Source organism: Polyodon spathula, chromosome 5 (assembly GCF_017654505.1).
Source record: "Polyodon spathula isolate WHYD16114869_AA chromosome 5, ASM1765450v1, whole genome shotgun sequence".
Lineage (NCBI taxonomy): Eukaryota > Metazoa > Chordata > Actinopteri > Acipenseriformes > Polyodontidae > Polyodon > Polyodon spathula.
This window is the reverse complement of record NC_054538.1, coordinates 55,188,749-55,208,678: the sequence shown is the minus strand read 5'-3', so window position 1 is coordinate 55,208,678 and position 19,930 is coordinate 55,188,749. Positions and strand designations below refer to the sequence as shown.

Here is a 19,930-nt window from a genome sequence, read left to right as displayed (position 1 = left end):
TCCACCTGTACACATGCGTGATCTGAGTTGAGCGGATTTCAACTCTGATATCAGGGTGGGTGAAGCAGGAGACTGGCGATTCTGCTGCGGAGAGCTCTGCTCAGAGTGCTCTGTGCTGCTCATGAACTTTACAGTTTTCATATAATTGAATACTAATAAGTGAAGCGCAATCTTTGTGAATTTTTTAAAAAAGTATAAATGCTGTGGTAAACCTAAATAATAATCACAATTCTTTTGACAGCTTTTGTTTTATTTATTAGGCTGCATTTTGATAACTGCAATAGCACTGGCTGAATTTGTTTACAGTGTTTGAATACATCCAGGTTATCCTGTGTGGTTTCTGGGTACATTTCTTAATTTCAGAATCAGTCTACAGAAAATGCAAAACAACAAACTGATACTGAGTCCCTTTTGGATATTGTCTTTATTCGTTAATTTATTGTAGTTTTATCTTGAGTTTAATGTTTTTGATATTGTAAACATTTTATATGACACACATAATTATGCTGAAATGGGAAGTAAATGGTAATGTGATAGACATTTACACTGCAGATTTTGGGTTATTTCTAATAACTTTGCCGAACTGAAAGCAAATTTCTGTATTTCCAAATACTGTTTTTTGATTCTGTGCATCCAAAGTTTTAAGAATTTCAGTTTAGTGTTCTGTACTAAACCAGCAGTATGTCAGTCCCAACCTGCTGTGACATAAATTAATATATTTTTAAATCAGATTACTTTTATTGCAACAGTGGTACCATTCTGTAGAGCGAAAATTATAAAGGGATACTTGTGCTGAAGCCTCCAGACAGAAGGGGTACAGTTATATTAAAATAAAAGGTTGAAAACCACTGCACTAGAGCAAGCCTGTGCCAAGACTAGCAGAGCTTCAAGCTTACCCAAACCCTCCAGCTCTTACTAAACCACTGTGGATAGAATAATCCCAGTGAATTTACATCCCTGGGCTTTCCGCAGGTGTTGCTGCTAACTGCGCCTCAGCTCTGGCCCAGATGGCTGCTGCATCCTGCGTGCAAGAAGATAAAGATGACAAAGAAGCCCCTGAGTTTAGTGACACCATATCACAAGGTACAGGAATGTTGGAACTGCATGTGCAGCAATACACTTCCACATACTATAAAAGAGTTTGACAGGATGAGGCAGGTAGAGACTAGCACCACTGTTCTTATTATAACCCCTACTGGTAACCCCTATACTTACCTGATTTAAGGATTGCATCATATTTATATGTTAAGATGTGGCTTGAGGGCCTTGAAGTGCCTAGTTGCTTAATGTTTTGATATTTGGTTTGTACTCAAATGTGTCCCTCAGTATACACAATAGCAGTACTGGTAGTTGTAAGGTAATTTATTTTTATTTGCCTGGGATGCATATATCTTCTCCTGTTGTCACACTTTCTTGTTTACATATATCTAGAGAACTGCTCACTGGTATCAAATTGTTTTGAGACTTGCTAAGGACATTCTGTAGAACACGTTTCAGGGGGGTGTCTGTCTATCTGTTGGTATACTGTCATACTGAAATTTCTAACTACAAACTGTAGGTATAGTTCATAGTCATCTACCTTTTAATAATATTGAATTAATTCATTTTAAATAAACTCCTGTGCCAGGGAACACAAACATCTAGACAAATATTGCCTAGAATTTGATGAAAATAAAACAAGAAGCTACCTAGCTCTAGTCCAAGATGTGTAAATGAAAATATCAAAATAATCATTCCTTTTAAAAAGAAAATGCTGCAAAAACAGGAAGTAATATTGTGCTTGTACAGTATTTCCCCAAGCTATTAACTGTTTTTCAGAACCTAACATTGTATTTGATTTAAAATTCTAGTTTTTCCCACTTGTTCTGTGCAGTGAAACAGAAGGTAGAGCAAAAGTTGGAGCAGATGGGAAGGCCCCAGGGAGCTCGGCTGCACACGGCTCATGTGCTCTGCATGGACGCCATTCTGAACGTGGGCCTGGAGATGGGTAGCCACAACCACGACTGCTGGCCGCACATTTTCAGGTTCCCTTTGCTGGATCTTCTTGAGAATTACTGCTCTGCATTTGTCAAGGACCATTTGTTATCATTACTGGTCATTTTGTCTAATACTTGAAAAAATGCGTCACCTTTTTAGGATATTTTTGGCTTCAAAATGTATTGAATAATCTACTAAATAACCTTAGCCACATATAACAAGTATGAGTATACAATTGATGTACAGTAAGTCACAGGGATTTACTTTTTCATGATACTGATAGCTCATTCTATTTTTTCTGATGCTGAAAACTAATTTTGTATTTCCTCTGTTACATCAATACGTAAATCTGTTAATCAAAATGTGTCTTCTCTAAATACAACATTGGGGCTTTAAAAAAAAAATCATCGCAATACGATGATTCAAACAGAAAATGATGTAGAGGGTAAGGAACAAGAAGAATAGATAGTTAACATAAATGTGATATGTCTTACCAAGTTGCTCTATAACTTGTTCATTCATTGTTTTGTACCATAAAGATGTTTTTTGTCTTTTCTAACAAAAATGCTGACACTGGAAAAAAGGGCTATGTGAATTTTCCCCATTGAGTTTAGCAAGACACCATTTTTGGACATGAATCCACATTCAACAGCTATGTGTTTCATTCATTTTCATTTCCTGCTTGACTTGCACCTTTTCCTGTGTTCCCCAGGGTGTGTGAGTACGTGAGCACTCTGGAGCACAGCCACTTCAGCGATGGCTCCTCTCAGCCAGCCGTCACAATCACGCAAGCTCAGCAGGCTGTGGAAATAGCCCTGGAGCTCAGGCAAGACAGTCTGGAGCAGGACCTGACAGTCAGCCACCCCGTCATCCAGCCTCTGTCCATCCAAGAGCTGCTGAAGGAGACTAGCAAGGGCAAAGTGTTCGACTTCCGGGGAGGGAGCCTGCTGAGTGGGAGTAGTGCCGCTAAGGCAGTCTGCACGCTCTCCACACAGGCTGACAGGTACAGAGGTGCTGGGGGAACTGCTGGGCTGGCTGCAAGGGCACTGTATCTCACTGCTTGGGACTCGGCTAGTGGTGACTGTAAGACTTACATTCTACAGCTTAGGTGTTCCGGTCTGAGTTCAAAAGGTGGATCAAGTTTCCTTGTGTACACTCAGCAGCGGTGGCTCTTGTTACTATAAGATATTTTGATTGATCTATTTTAAGCACCTTAACGTATAAACAAAGTATTTGTGTAAATGCAATAACAATTAATCAGGATGATGGCTTTATAACTTTATTTAAATGTAACCGGTAAAACATGGTAATAGCATACCTGATAGTTTGCCGTAATGTAATTATGGCTAACTGTGGCAAAGTGCCCGCCCCTGTGTATATTTTGTGTTATGTGTTGTGTTTTAATGTTGGCGTATAGTCATCGGTACACGGGATATAAACGGGTCTGTGTGACACGAATGTTTAAAATGTATATTTGTATTTAGGCACGAGGATTGCACATGACTTCACGTGCAAGTAAAAAGTAACAATATGTGAGCACTGGGAATTGCACTTTATTAATTCACGTGCAGTTGTACTGAGACTGCAATTGAATGATTGATTAGCAGTCAAGTCTCGGTACAGCTGCACAAAAGCAGCATGTTTTCACATACTCAGGGTTGTGTGTTCGGTGAGTGGAGAATGGGATTGGAGACGGAGGTAATAATAATAATAATAATAATAATAATAATAATAATAATAATAATCATTAAATCAGCTCACAGTGTTTGTCTGTATAGTCCGTTTTGTTTGTCTCTTTTGTTTTGGCGAATGTGCCGTGTCCTGTACTTTTGTTTGTTACAACCTTTTTATTTTCTGTTCTGTTTATTTATTAAATGCTGAGTGAAACCATTCGCTCAGCTCCACCAAACTCCACCTCTCTCGTTGTTTATTTCCTGGCTCTGGTCTGACACCACCCGGTCCGGCCGTCTTTGTGACACTAACAAATTAATTTCAGAAATAATTTTACACTTCCATTCGCTACATACTATAGGTCTAAAATGTACAGTTTCTAAAGAATCACATGTTGTAGCGAACACATCGTTTCACTTTAAAAACAGACATCTGGTAGTTTTATACTTTTCTTTCAAAACTCCACATTTTAGACCTATATAATGAATGGATGTGGATGGCAGAGAACATTTATAGAAATATTTTGTTGGCTTCAATTACCAAATGGTACAACAAATTCTTCAATCACTCTATTTTCACCCTCCACGTGCATATGCAGGTATAAGCAGTTAGCATCAGTTATCACCCTTAACTTGATTAACATGACAAACAAACCTCTAAACAGTTATAAGCAATGCTTATGATGCAGTGAATAATATTGCAACTTTGACTACGATTCATAATTATTTGTATGGGTTGTCAGAAGACACTTTACATGTATGCTCAATGTTGTATCACATTTTTTTACCTTATAACCAGCGGACCAGATAAGCTGCGAAAATGCCGTTTTTACGCATTAAACAATCCGAAATACACACTAAATTTAAATGTAATGTGTAAGAATGCACATTGCAATTTTGCTGCACAGCTTGTCTGCATACCATCTCGCCTCCCCTAAAACTTCCACTGACAGCTACATCTCCCAGAATACAATGTCTATAGTTACTAGGAAACTACAGAAGTAAAAACAATCCAACAAGCATTATCCAATCCTCTGGCTAGCACTGTTGTCTTTGCAGCCAATCACAGTAAAATAATAAGAAATGTAAGCTACACAGGTAAGCCTAAACACCCCAGTCCAGCTACAAATCCAACTGGAACTGTCAAGACAACGGCTATAAAAAGGTGCCTATAATATTAAATGAACTGTTTTATAACTTCTTAATGCATTTTTTTGTATTGTATTTATCTGTGTGGCTTTACATTGAAGTTTTAACATGTTCACTGAGTTTAATAATTTAATGTTAAAATATAAGTAATGTAATTAATTTGCTGAGCCGATAAAGAACCTTGTATAACACATGCATGGTTGTATAGTAGTTCAAAGTAATATTGCAGTTAAAATGGAAGGCTCTTTTTTAATGCCTACCCCACTACCATTAAAGTATTTCTCGAGATTACTCGTGACTTCAAGGTAATGTTGCATTTTACCCCCTGAAATGTACTCTATGTGTTAAAATTAGAGGGTAAGTTACTCCCAGACCAAAAACCTTATCTGGAGCGCTCCTTATAACAGAAGTTCCAGATTGACGTTAAAGCTTAAGGATGAGATGCATATGGTACTTTGTTAAGTAAACAGCTTGTACAGACAAGTGAGTTATTTGTTGTTCACCCTTGTTGATCTTGTTAACTGTCAGCCCTAGCCTTTGTTTTTCCAAGCTGTTGATTAAACCACATGGGGCATTTTAGGCAGTTTTCAAAGCTAAAATCTCATAATGCTCTAAACTACTGCAGCTTTCATTTTAAAGTATTTTCAGGAATATGAAGGGTTTAGCCCAGACTCGCACTGATCCATGTCCTTTTTCCCCTATTAGGTTATTCGAAGATGCTGCTAACAAACTGAACCTGTCTACCTTGGTAGGATTTCTCCATCAGCTGAGAAAAGCATCCCAGGCTCAGCTCTTTAATTCTGTGACAGAAACGGGGGCCTACTCCTTGGCTATGCCAGGTATTACTGCAATAAAATACCTCTCCTCCCTTAAAGTGATTGCAGCTAATAATGCCATAACTCTTACTCATTGAGTACTTCCATTACTTAGGTAGTTAACTTTTATATTTATTTTAAAACATTATATATGGTACTACAATTGGTTAAAGAAATCTCCGTTTGCAAGTCATGGTTTCAGTTAGTGTTGCACTTCCTTGGTCATTTCACCGGGAGGGGGAAATTCTCCTCCCCTTTTAAAGGCTTCTTTCCTGTCATTAACCAACCAGTTGCTTCCGCTGTTGACTGATATGCTTTCATCTTGCAACATGCTTTGAAACCAGAAGACACTGCCGAGGTTAAATGAACTGGGGAGTGCAAGTACAAACAGACAACCCTAGAATAAGGTATACAAACTTTTAACCTAAAGTAGTACCAGATATATTTAAAATGAAAATACATGTGTTCTTGTGAGGCATGTGTGTAAATAATGGAATTTCCAGACAAAAATACGTGACAAAGGTATTTTATTTTGTTACATGGAAAAAAGTATCTGCCATGAGGGAGGGAGTGCTTGAACAAACAAAAATAATATTCCATGTACGACTCTGTACACCTTTCAACTTCTCAGTCCTCTGTGGATCGCCTGCCGTACATAAAAACAAAAACAAAAAGTTTAACAAAACAGAAACTGATAGTACACTTTCCAGCTGTGGCACAAGCACTCCTTTCTTACTCCCTCCAGCCTCGTAACCCCCACCTGTATTTCAAAGACCAGCTGGAACACAGTAGCGCGTACCCTTTTGTATGCAAAGCCCCGCCCCTTTAGTCAGTGGAACACCAGTCCCAAACTGACAAGTGTTGCCACAATTAATTTGAGTCGAGTGACTGGGATCTACATACTTTCACTTCCACCCCTCACCAAGGTGATGCCCCTCATAAAGGTGACTTCTGTCACGGTCACGTGAGTTTGGTAAGGGAAGTCCCGGGTTAGCTTGGTGCCTTCAACTGCCGGGAGGCTGAATTACAGACCGTAACCCCTTTGACTCATCACAGTACTATAACATGCGTTTCTTCAAAGCTGCTCATTTGAAACATACTAAGCTAATTAATGGAAGTGCAAAACAGATAGGATTTATGAAATTATTGTGTTAGCTGCAATTACTTAAAGGATACCAAAACAAGCAGACTTAATTTTTTTTATAAAAGACCCTAACTAGTGCTGATTTTTAGTTCTATACAGGGTCTAGGGTTAAACTTACATCAAAGCCATAGTTTTAATTATTATGCTATTTTAGTACAAAAAACTCCTGTACGTTTTCATAAATACTGAGCCTCCTCAGCCCAAGCTACCCAGTGACCTCAAGTGAGTGGATTCTACCGGTCTGCTGCTTACTCCCATTGAAACCAGCCGTGTTCTTTAACCTTTTTTTATGTATTGGTTAATTATTTATGTATTGGTTAATTGCAGCGTTCATTGTTTCTCACCACGCTTGTTCTGACTGATGAGCCTTTGTATGTCACTGCATCTATGGTTGGGTTATTTCTGGAGTGGGTTAGAGGCTACAGTGGCTACTTTCACAAATTTGTCTTCTGTATCTTATGCGTTATATTAATCTTGTTGTACACTAGAATTACAAAGAAGCGATCAAATTAATAAATAGTACTGCACTACATTTAACAGCAAAAGAATGGAGTTCATATTTTTTGGAGCCCTGGCTGGGGAGTTCTTGGCTCACCGTGCACTAGCGACCCCTGTGGCTGGCCTTTGTGCAATTCCGACGCTGTAAGTTCTGAATATGGCTGCTTGACAGGCTTGCAGAGTGGGAAAAAAAACATACTGCTGACGGCACTCATTTCCGAGGACGCAAGTGTTCGTCTTCATCTCTCGTGAGTTAGTTCAGGGGTTGCAATGGTGAACCAGGTTGAATAATAATTGGAAGTCTCTGTCTTGCCACTTCCATGATCATTTCCCCTGTATTTAAAGTAAAAATTGTCTCTGCCCCTTCAACACCTTCTTTCCTGTCACTAACCACCCATCCGCTTTCCTTATTAACTGACATGCTCAGCAGCCAGTAATATGCAGGACGTCTGGTTTTCCAGTTATGATGTTTCATCTCAGAAGTGTCTTCAGGGTCAACGAATGTTACTGGCTGCTGAGCATGTCGGTTAATAGGGGAAGCGGGTGGTTGTTTAATGATAGGACAGAAGGTGTTGAAGGGACAAAGACTGGGAACTTTTTTATTTTAAACCTAGTGTAGTACCAGAAATCAGGGTTTAAAATGAAAATACATGTTTGTTACCATATGTGTTTCTTTCAAAAGTGCACCTTGTGGGCCCTGTTTAGGGAATCAAAGTGGAAAATGGGTAAGATGTATGTCGTTATTATGTGATAAACATTCACCGTAACTGGATCTACTCATACGAATACTAGGTCAATAACATTGATCTTCTGAATATCAAAAATGGCATATCTGGTTGAATCAGATTTTTTCATTCAATTTTAATATGTATTCTAAAGCCCACAGATCATCTCAGCCAGTTAGATTTCCAGTATACTATCATTATCCAGTGATAGATTCCTTTTAAGCTAAATGGTCTTTAAAATCTTGAAACTGTAACAGCAGCTTATTTTCAAGCAGTTTATTGTGATCCAGCCGTAAAGGAAAAACTGAACACATGTTGGTTGCAAAATGTTTACATTTTTCAGACTCCAGTGTTGCTGTAGCATAAACGCTGCATGTGAAATGTTAGGTTTTTAATTTCAGTGGCTTGGTTTTGTAAAGACTCGTAAAATCCAGACAGTTAACAGTCCTTTCAGGCTGGAAGAAAAAAAACCTTACATTCTTTTCTTTCTTTCTTTCTTTATTTATTTATTTTTAAGCCCCTTTCACGACCCGGGTTCTGGCTGTCTGCATAGTGTGAAATAAGGAACCTGGGTTGACCAGGGTCTCAGCGACCCACCTCAGGATGTGGGTTGACACACTTTGATCCGGGTTGAGAAAGACGAAATGCATGACAGTCGTTCATGAGATGACGAAATAACAAACAGCCATGCCTGCATGAAGGTTTCACTTCCACAAGGAACATTTCTGTTTTCTGTTTAGCCATATTTTTGAAGATTTGAGACACCCCATGAGCCAGATTGTAGCAGGGATTAAATATTTGCTCTAATCAACATTAAGGCTGACAGTTCAATTCAGAGAAGCTTGGATGGAAGTGTCTAACAAACTGCTTCCGGGGCATTGATACACGCGTACTGTTTACTTACATCTGCCACCCAGGTCAACCCTGCTTTATCAAAAGCAGTGTGAAATCGCGTAGCCAACCTGCATGACACCGGGTCCTGACCCGGGTAGGTTCTGACCTGAGTAGAGCATGTCAATGTGAAAGGGGCTTAAGACACCTTGCAAAATCCAAGATACTGAGTTTACAGACCTATATGGATTCAGTGAGGAAACTCTTTGCTCCCCTCCCACCCATAAATGTATACATGTATAAATCCTTTTCCTATATAAAATACTACAAAAATATATGTATTCCCAGCACATAGGACTTCAACATGTACTTATTTATTTATTTCCAGGGAAAGCCAAGTCAACTCAAGACCACGCCAGTGCGCTACACCTCTTCCGCCTGGGGGACGTGATGTTGCGTATTGTTAGGAGCAAGTCACGCCCACTGCTACACATGATGAGGGCCTGGAGCGTGGTGGCTCCTCACCTTGTGGAGGTAACAGAACAGGGCACATTGATGGTCCAGCAGCTAGCCTGTTGACAGGCTTGTAACTGGTACACAGCAGCAGTTATTCTTTATGACGATATGATTCCTCAACCACAATACTCCCTAATAATGTGCCGATCTGTTTGTACCACTGAATCACAGAAATGAGAAATTATGATGCAGAGCTCCAGGCTGCGACTGAAATGGTTGCAAAATGCGAAATCAAAACATTTGGTAACTGTTTTTTCTGGGTTAGACACAAAAATGATGCATCTCCCTTTAAAAGCTGTGTCAATATTTATGAATGCCCTATGACGTCGGTCTGTATAAAAAAAAAAAAAGAAAACGCATATCACATGTTTTAATAAACTGAAGCTTGAGAAGGACGGTAACAATGTGATCGAATACAAATGCTTGTAAGTGCAGAGAGGTACTGTATAACACCAGCAGAATATGGGAACATCAGTTTCTTGCAACAGTTGCTCTGGTGACCAAACATGTGCGAGTACTGTTGTGTAAAAATGTAGCTTAAAATGAACAGTTGCATTTAAAAATAGTAGAACAAGATCAGCAAAAAACAAATATTAAAATACATTTAAGGTTTTTGCCATTAACAAAATGCACACCGCGCACCAGCGACCCCTGTAGTCTGGCCGGGCTCCTTTTAAAAAAAAAAAAAAAAAAAGTTGATTTGCTGTAATACATTTGCATGCAATACATTGTCTATATAAACTAAACACACCATTTATATATGCACCCCGGGTTGTTGGTGCAGATTGTATAGGAAGACCTACAGAGCAAAATGCAGGTCTGTCTTGGGGTAAGCTGTTTGGTGGGAAGTTGTTGTTCAGTGTTTTTTCTTTTTCTTGCCTCAAGGCCGCTTGCCACAAGGAGAGACACGTTTCCCAAAAGGCCATTTCCTTCATTCATGACGTCCTCACAGAGGTCCTGTCTACCTGGAGGGAGCTGCCTCATTTCCATTTCAACGAGGCCCTGTTCCGCCCCTTTGAGCACATCATGCAGCTGGAGCTGTGCGACGAGGATGTCCAGGATCAGGTACATTCTGCACTTCCGCATGAGGAGCCACTGCCATCACTAGGCCTCAACAGATTCTGCGCAGCCCAGCACTCTTCTTACAGGAGTTTCAGAACTGTTGGTTGTTTATTACCCTTTGCTAGGGAAGCATGTCCACTGCATTAGAGAGATAATTAAGGCGACCAGAAGCAAATATTCATTATTTGAACTACAATGGGCCCTATTTACAAAACTTCAAATTAATTGTAGCTAACACAGTCATTCCATAGATAGTACCTGTTTTGCACTTTAATTAGCTACACACTGCAAACATAGATTTTACTAACATATATCATGTTTTAAAATAAAAACACAACTGGACATTTGAAACATATAACAATCGGAGGTGTTATTAAAAGTATCAGCATTTTGAGACATTGTCTTGTTGGGTGATGTTTTCCATGATGCTATCCTTATACAAGCTTTGTGTTTTTTTTTTTTTTTGCAGTTTTTTTTTGCAGTTTTACCATGCTTTCCCACAGTTATACTATGCATTTACTATCATTTACCCTGATTTGCCATGTTTATTAATGTGCGTTACCATACCTCGCTATTCATTACAGTGCTTATCTATGCTTTCACTTGTTTTATTACACTTTGCTATGCTTTTACCATGGGACACTTTTATAAGGATAAATCCAAAGCTCTAATTTTGTATTCGTAGACATGGCAGGGGATGTACAAGCAAACATACTTGATTTTGCTTTTTTGTGATAAAAGCTAAATGACTGCAGTGTATTAAAGCTTATTGCAGTCAGGCAGTGGTTCAGTGTTGTTTTTTGCCCATCAGGTGATCACCTCCATAGGCCAGCTGGTGGAAGTGTGCTCCCCACAGATCCAGTCTGGCTGGAGGCCTCTCTTCAGTGCACTGAGGACAGTGCATGGTAATAAGACCAATGTCAAAGACTACCTGGTTGGCGAATATTCCATGGGTAATAAACTCAAAACGAGACAGTTATCATCTTCATCCCTGCTCACTGTTTGTAGTACAATACATTAGGAAGCACAGGATTACGTATTGTTGAAGTGGCTATATGAAGCTGATGTTCTTGGGGCATTTCCCATAAAATGATTGTTAGGTGGAGGAGTATCCATGGATGTATAAGTTGCTTGAGCAGTTTGCTCAAAAGTAGAACCCTGCTTTACTGTGCTTTTACTTATGTTCACAAATAGACTTCATAACATTCACAGTTTGTGTTTCAAATTGTATTTTCTAATTTTTTAACTGTATCCCAGTTGGTGCTGTGTGTTCAGTTGTACATTTCTATATATCAGTGAAGAAATAATGTGTGGGAGCAGCCACATAACTAACAGTTTCAAATCAAAATGCACAAAAACGTACAGGTTTACTTCATTCGTTTTATGGAATTGAGACTAAACCCACACTGTTGATTGAGTTAGATTATTGAATATATTCCCTCAGAATGAATCCTTTAATGAAGAATAAATACAATGCATGGCTAGACCATGTTGACTGATTTGTACTGTAAATGTACCCTTCACTAATTCACTCACGTGAATATTTGCCCATTTTAGTTACCCTTCAACAGACATAAATGTAATGTCTCGTTACAGAACTGGTCATTAAAACCATTGTTTCTTTTCTTTTCATTTTGTTTTCCAGGAAAATGCCAAGCTCCTGTGTTTGATGTCTTTGAAGCGTTTATCAGTACCGACAATATTCAAGTTTTTGCCAATGCTGCCTCTGATTACATTATGTGCCTTATGAAGTTTGTCAAGGGGCTAGGTAAGCTGCTTGGTTGATTTTCAGGAGGCCCTGAAAATGAGCCCATGGTCTCAAGGTCTTTTAAGTAAAAAAAAAACCTAATAAAACGTGAGTTTGGGAAATGTGAATATAATGTATGGAGAGAAGAGCTTACAAATTAAACACCCTGTTAGTGTTGGGCCACCATGAGAGAGCAGGATTTGACCAATTTGACATAAGCCTGAAAGGTGTTTTAATTGTTTTTCGAGGAGTTACTTAAGGGGTTCTGTGTGTATCCATTTAATTATAGTGTTCATCTAATTTGTCCAGTGACTTAAGAATCACCCTGTATATTACATAAGTACCTCAGCAGGGAGGACACCCCAATTACACCAAAGTACATATTGGAGTTTTTCTCTAAATTTCTATCCAACCTGTATGAACTGTGGGGTTGTTACAAAGCAGAGTTTTTTAGTTGGATTGGTCTGCACCAAATCTGTGTTGAATAATATTATTGACACATACACTCTGCTCTCCACTTTGTGGATGTAGTGGAAGTGCACTACAGGGTCCTTTTCACAAACCTTTAACTCATGAGTTATTTGAAGTCTATTTTAGTGAAATAAATATTATTTGTTATACAATGCACAAGGCCATTTCAGCCAGTCGGAGCACAAATCAATATTAATTTGTTTTGCCACAACAGAACAAATGCAACCAAAACCATGTAAATATAATGCTAAGTACGTGTAATTATAGACACACAGTAATATCTCAGACCAGGTGAATCCTGGAACCCAGTTTTAATTTGGTTCAATTTAAGTGCCATGGTTCAGTTCGAACTGCACATCTCGGCTTAATTTAATAAAGCTGCATTCTTCAATTTTAGCAGACTACTGTACCTGTGCTGGACCAGCCTCCACTGCATGGCATCAATGAAGTAATGGAGCAGTATCAACTGGTTACCTCAGGAATGATTGTACCTGGGCAGCCAAAGCACTCCCCTTCAGTTCGTTTTCACTAATGCTGGCCACGTGTAAATATTCCCTTTTCGCTGCTACTTGATTAATCCATATATATTCATACAATTGTTTGACTATTGTGGACCAGCTTAGTGAATACCTAACTTTAATTAAGATGACCCATGATTTAAAGTTTTGTATAAAGTATAATACTACAATGTGCTCCCAGGAGAAGTGGACTGTAAGGAGATTGGAGACTGCGATCATGGCTCCGGGTACAGTTCTACAGATTTGTGCCTTCCTGCTCTAGACTACTTAAGGAGGTGTTCACAGGTAGGTGTGAATGAACCAATAATAATCATACCAGTTCTGTAAACTGTCCTCTAGAAATCGTTACATTCAATATAGTATATACATGTTTGGAGCTAATTTATATAAGGCAATGCTTGCATGGTTGCCATTGACAACCTTGTGAAAATAATATACAGTTCCCTTTCAAGTGCGAAATGTAACCATTACTGAATGGTTATTTACCTCCTAAAGACCCGAATCCTGAATACTTTATACCAAAGCTGGTCTTTGACCCTGTGACAGAGCATACCAAGGAGGCACTGGTATGGTCAAATTGTGTGTCCCTTACCCCAAGCGCACGCTTGAAGAGGTTATCCCACAGCTCTAAGGAATGTTCTATGTCCCTTATTCCTGATCAGCTGTCTTAGAGAGGTTGCTGTGTCCTCATGCACCAGGGTAACGCCCAGCCAGGAAACAGTCTTTACGGTCTTCCTCATCCATGTCAAGCTCTGCCTGTCCTTCACCTCCCCCTATGGAAGAGGACGAGGAGTCGCTGACCAGGCATTCTGCAGACTCTGAGGAAATGGAAAAAACCTGGGCAGCGGTTTCGCATTGGGGAACTATTCTTGCTGAATCGCTGCAGGAACACTCACCGTCACGTGCCCTGTCTGCCCCCTTGGGGCACAGGACTGTCAGCCACCCAGACTGGCCACAGGAGGACATATTATCCATTGCTGCCTCTGAGGAGGTGTACGAACAGGATGCCTGGTGATGCCCCAGACATTGGGGTGCTTTATTACCGTTCAGATTGGCTATTGTCTAAAATTCAAGCACTGTCCCCCTCCCTTTCGGGGCATGACTACAACATCAGTCACGGACACACAAGACGTCACTGTGGAGTCTCAGGAGATGGCAGCTCTGCTGCAGAAACAGGCTGTTCGCATGATAGACCCCCATGACTTGTCCCATGGCAGTTATACTGCAAGTTTTACACACATTTTTGACAAAGGTTAATCCTCCTCCACATTAAAGTTCTATCTGGCAGCTGTTTCAGCTCGCCATGTTAAGATGTCTCCCCAGGAGCTCACTTACTTCCTGGCAGGAACATTTTTGAATGGGGCTTGATGGCTTTGTCTGCTTGTGAAGGAAATTGTCCCTCGTAGAAGGCTAACCGTGGTGCTTAGTGCACTCATGAAGCCTCCATTTTAACCCCTGCTTTCAGCTGAGCTGAAATTGCTTTTTTTTTTTTTTTTTTTTTTTTTTTTTAAGCAGCTTTCTTGTTTGCTATCACCTCACCAAAGTGGGTGAGTGAGATGCAGACATTCTTTGTTGCAAAAGCCTGCTTATTTTTTTTTTTTACAGAGGCCAGGACAAAGGTCACTCCCCATACCAATCCTGCCTTTTTGCTGAAGACTGTCTTGGCTTTCCATGTCAACCAGTTTATGGAATTGGAGGCTTTCCATCCACCTCCTTTCCAGTCTGACAGGAAGCAACAGCTCCATACGCTCTGCCCAGTTCGGGTCCTGGCATATTATGTTGACAGGCAGGACAAAAAGTTGGAGGCAGTCTGAACAATTATTTGTCTGCTGTGGGGGAAAAAGTCATATGGTCAAGCCTAAGCAGTGGGTGACACAGTCATGACTGCTTATGAGCTGGCCAACTTGCCCCTTTCAGAAAAGCTCACTGCCCATTCCGCTAGGGGCCTTGCAACTTGGTGGGCTTTATTTCAGGGTGCATCTGTCAAGGACATGCAATGCGACAGTGTGGCATACTCCCCATACCTTCAGTAGGTTCTACACGCTAATGTCGTGGATCCTCAAAACCCTGGTTTTGGAACTAGAGTGTTAAGGTCAGCTTCCCAGTTTACCCTTACAACACAAGCATAGATGTGAGTTTCTCCTTCAGTTTTTCACCTCAGTTACTTGTTACTGGGGTTCCGTATGGTAAAGCACAGGGCAACCTCTTGGCTTAGCCTTGTAGCATTCCAGTCATTGCCCTTGCAATGGCTTTGGTACACTCACCCATCCAGTAATGGTTACATTTCGTACTTGAAAGAGAATGTTAAGTTATTATCATAACCCTGGTTCCCTGAAATAGAAATGTAACCATTAACCTTATTAGCAGCAGACTTGAAGGAAAAATGACGCTTAGGTCAGTGACTGCAGTACTGCCTCGGCGGCGGGGCAGGACTGCGTCCCAGACTCAAAGAGCAGCTTTGGTATAAAGTATTCGGGATTCATGTCTTTAGGAGGTAAATACCGATTCAGTAATGATTACATTTCTATTTCAGGGAACCAGAGTTATGATAATAACCTAGCATTTTTCAGTATACAAATAATTAATTAAATAATTGTCTTAGCATTACAAAAGTCATCCTGTGTTGAAATGCCAGCGTCCTAGGAAATAAGTTGTTCGGGAAATAAGTTGATCAAGCTCTAGAATTTAAAGAGGACATTCCATTGTTTCTAATGTCTATGAGTTTAGGCTGGGAAATAAGTGAATCGAGCCCAGGAAATAAGTAGATCGGATATGTTAACAAACAATAAATAATTTTAATTTTGTAAGTATATTATATAAATTAGTAGATTGGATGTCTTTGACAGAATGACGGTAGATAAGATAATGTGAATATCATTGCAGATCAGATATATTAGTCTAACAAAAAAAAAATAATTTAAAATGAATTTTGTAAGTATATTTTATATTAATAAGTAGATCTGATATATTCAACAGTATGACGCTAGATAAGGGAATGTGAATATTGCTGTAATATATATTAGCAACAAATTAATAATTTAAAATGAAATTTATAAGTAGCCTGTGATATTAATATGTATTTCTGTTTGTGTAACAAGCATTAATTAGCAAAATGTGTTATATATTAAACGTTATTTTGCATTTCTGGAGGTGTTCTTGTTTTGGGAAGCACTGCTGTATGGAAAGGTATGTGAGCGATTTTCCAAAAGTTAAAGTGTGAGTTTCAGTCATAGAAAAAATTGAGCTCCATGCTGCGATTGCTAACTAGGCTACAGTGCACATCAATCACATGATGAAAAATGTTGCTTATACTATTATTATTATTATTATTATTATTATTATTTTTTTTTTTTTTTTTTTTTTTTATTATGCACTTTGTTCTTTCATTTATTTTTACATACAGTACTTTGTATAATTAGGACAGAAAACGAACAGGAGACTGGCTATCATCATGCATGTATTTCAATTACAAGGTTGGGAAGAAACAATACATTAATTACTTAAAAACTAGAGAGTTAACGTCTTTGCTAAACTGTGGTAAATACCTGTGTTTTGCCATGTCTAAACTGTAGTAAAGTTACAGCTATAATAATATTAATGTAAAAATATGACCTTGTCAAACTAATATTATGGATGCAGCATGTCATTAGATTACATTACTGACACATTTTAAATTTGATTAAAGAGTGACAACATTTTCATGTGTAAAATCCTTTAACATATAAATAAATCTCTGCAATCACACAAACTACATCTGATTGACAGCGATGTTATAGAAACATAAAAAGACGGGTTTAAAGCAATTTACCATATAAAGAGTCATCACTCACACGTTAAGATAAAAATAAAAAGCCATGCAGTGAACCTCCCCTTTAATCAAACTGTTGCCCCGCCTTACTTTTGCCTGTTTTTGCATTACTGCGCTTGTGCAATCAACTTATTTCCCGGTCAACTTATTTCCTATGACACCGCGATGACAACTTAAAGGGATACTTTCATACAGGTTTGTGCTCAGGTTGTATCTCCATTGTTTCTGAATACACCATTATTTACCATGATTTCTCACTACAACAGAACAAAAATTCTGATTAGAGAATGATACTTAACAAACATACAGGTTATCAAATGGGGAAGAAATTAAGTATAAGAAAATATTGAAGATATAAAGTACAGTATTCTGTAGGCTGGTGTGCTTGATCTTACCTCAAGCTCATAATTTCAGTAAATGTAATCTCTCTCTCGCTGGCTTGTCTTTATCTTTTCAGCAACTCTACTCCACCTGCCCACGTTTCTCATCCCCTAATGCACATGTGTCCATATCTCTATTGTATAAGGTTAACTCTGTTAAAATTCTCTCTTTTGTAGTTGCTTGCAAAAATCTACAAAATGCCTTCAAAGCCTATTTTCCTCAGTGCGCGATTGGCCAGCTTGCCTGTGAAAGTGCAGGAGAGTTCCACCAACAGTAAAGATGGTGTCGAGTCCATTCTGGCAGAGTTTGATGATGACACTGGTAAGTTATCACAAACTAAACTGAGAACTAAACAGACAAACTAAAAATGTTATCATATAAAATGGTGAAGTATGTTTATTAACATAATAGAAAATATTTTTGGAGAGTAACACATTTATCAAATTACTAAAAAAAAAAATTGAAAGTGTTGGTTATTTTCAAGTACTCAAGTGCTATAACTCACCCTTATTTTATTATACCAACAAAAAACATTTTAATTTTACATTAAAAGTCCATCTTTGCCTCAAAAATAATGTAATTGACATCAATCAGTTGACGTTCTGTGATATGGAATGCATATCAACTGTGTTAAACCTGTGTTTTATTCATTTAATTGTGAAGAACTTGATAATACCTGCATCCATTGGATCCTATGAATGTTATACATAATTTATCAGGTTAAAAATCTAAATTCTAGTGTTTTGAGTGGCTTGATTTATGTGGTATTTTGTTTTTCCAGGACTGATCCAAGTCTGGATACTGTTACTGGAGCAGCTCACAGCTGCTGTCTCCAACTGCCCACGCCAGCACCAACCCCCAACGTTGGACTTGCTCTTTGAGCTTCTGAGAGAAGTCACCAAAACACCAGGTACATTCCTGCCCTCAGCTTCTATTATTCAATTCATCATTCGGTATTGTAAGTGGACGTGCCAATTGGTTAATAATGCATAGCAGAGAGGATCTTTGACTATATATTGATGGTTGAAGAAAATGACTTAATGAATTGTCAAATGATATCAATAAATAAAATACATGGTAAAACCTAATAAAATGTGCTTTCTCTGATGCGTTACAGCTTGTTGTTGTAGTTATGTATTTAAATCCATCACATGGATTTAAACATAAATAACAGTAGCACTTTAAAATCAAGTAAAAAGAATGAGTGGAAAAGGTAGAAGTGCTAAACGAGTAAGAAGGTATAGAAATATAGCTCAGACAGTAAAAAGGCTATGACTAGATCATATTAAGCTGTTGCTACTGTGTGAATGTATTTTCTTTTCTGTAGTTGCTTCAAGGTAGCCAACTGGTAGGGCTATTCCATAATTTAACTTTTCATATGTGCCTAATGTTATATATACACACAGTGCCTATAAAAAGTCTACATCTCCTTTCAAAATGTTCACCTTTTTTTGCCTTATAGCCTGGAATTAAAATGCATTAAAATATTTTTTTTATTTTTTTTTATTTATCTACACATCCTACCCCACAACATCCAAGTGAAAAAAATATTCTAGAAATTTGTAGAAAATTAAAAATAAAAACTGAAATAGCTTGGTTGGATATGTGTCCACTCCCCTTGTAATAGCAATCCTAAATTAGCTCAGGTGTAACCAATCGCCTTCAAAATCACACACCAAGTTAAGTGACCTCCATCTGTGTTAAATTGTAATGATTCACATGATTTCAGGATAAATTCAACAGTTCCTGTAGGTTCCCTCTGCTGGGTAGTGCATTTCAAAGCAAAGACTCAACCATCCGCATCAAGGCGCTATTCAAAAGAACTCCAGTACAAAGTTGTTGAAAGGCACAGATCAGGGGATGGGTATAAAAAAATTATCAAAGGCCTTGAATATCCTTTGGAGCACGGTCAAGATAATTATTAGGAAGTGGAAGGTGTGCGGCACCACAAAGACCCTTCCTAGATCAGGCCATCCCTCCAAACTGGTTGAACGAGCAAGAAGGAGACTGATCAAAGAGGCCAATGGCAACTTTGGTAGACTGGTTAAAGTATGCATGTGACAACAATATCCCAAGCACTCCACAAATGTGGCCTGTATGGTAGGGTGGCAAGAAGGAAGCCATTACTCAAGAAAGCCCACCTTGAATCCCATTTGAAATATGCAAAAAAACACTCAAGAGATTCTGCAGCCATATGGCAAAAAGTTTTGCGGTCTGATGAAACAAAAATTGAACTTTTTGGCCTAAGTGCAAAGCATTATGTTTGCCGCAAACCCAACACACCCAAAGAACACGTCAACACTGCCAGGATTGTGTTAATGCTTAGAGAGGTCATACCCGTTATTTTTGTAATGTTTTAATTTGGACAGTGTGTCACATTTCGTACTGAAAATGTATGATTCTTTAGTTTTTTTTGTTTGATATCTGTTTTTAAAATATTTGATTAAATCCATTAGACTTGAGTGCATCAGTGTGTGTGTGTCTACACACACACACACACACACACACACACACACACACACACACACACACACACATATATAATATACAGAGGTGGAAGTAACTTTAATTTCTTACTGATACATCACTCTGCTATTGTCTTGCTGAGCACGCCGATG

At 38.7% G+C, this 19,930-nt stretch overlaps 1 protein-coding gene across 5 annotated transcripts in view; it reads left to right on the top strand.

Moving 5' to 3' along the window:
- The window catches only part of LOC121316061 (brefeldin A-inhibited guanine nucleotide-exchange protein 3-like), an 83,762-nt gene that overhangs the window by 46,468 nt on the left and 17,364 nt on the right, over positions 1 to 19,930 (top strand). For all 5 annotated transcript variants that reach the window (XM_041250787.1, XM_041250790.1, XM_041250786.1 and 2 more), the window contains exons 17-27: positions 973 to 1,083; positions 1,874 to 2,024; positions 2,690 to 2,980; positions 5,502 to 5,635; positions 9,198 to 9,343; positions 10,211 to 10,390; positions 11,199 to 11,340; positions 12,033 to 12,155; positions 13,305 to 13,408; positions 17,489 to 17,633; positions 18,094 to 18,222. In XM_041250787.1, coding sequence (XP_041106721.1) covers positions 973 to 1,083; positions 1,874 to 2,024; positions 2,690 to 2,980; positions 5,502 to 5,635; positions 9,198 to 9,343; positions 10,211 to 10,390; positions 11,199 to 11,340; positions 12,033 to 12,155; positions 13,305 to 13,408; positions 17,489 to 17,633; positions 18,094 to 18,222 — 1,656 coding nt within the window. The remainder of the gene's footprint in view (positions 1 to 972; positions 1,084 to 1,873; positions 2,025 to 2,689; positions 2,981 to 5,501; positions 5,636 to 9,197; positions 9,344 to 10,210; positions 10,391 to 11,198; positions 11,341 to 12,032; positions 12,156 to 13,304; positions 13,409 to 17,488; positions 17,634 to 18,093; positions 18,223 to 19,930) is intronic.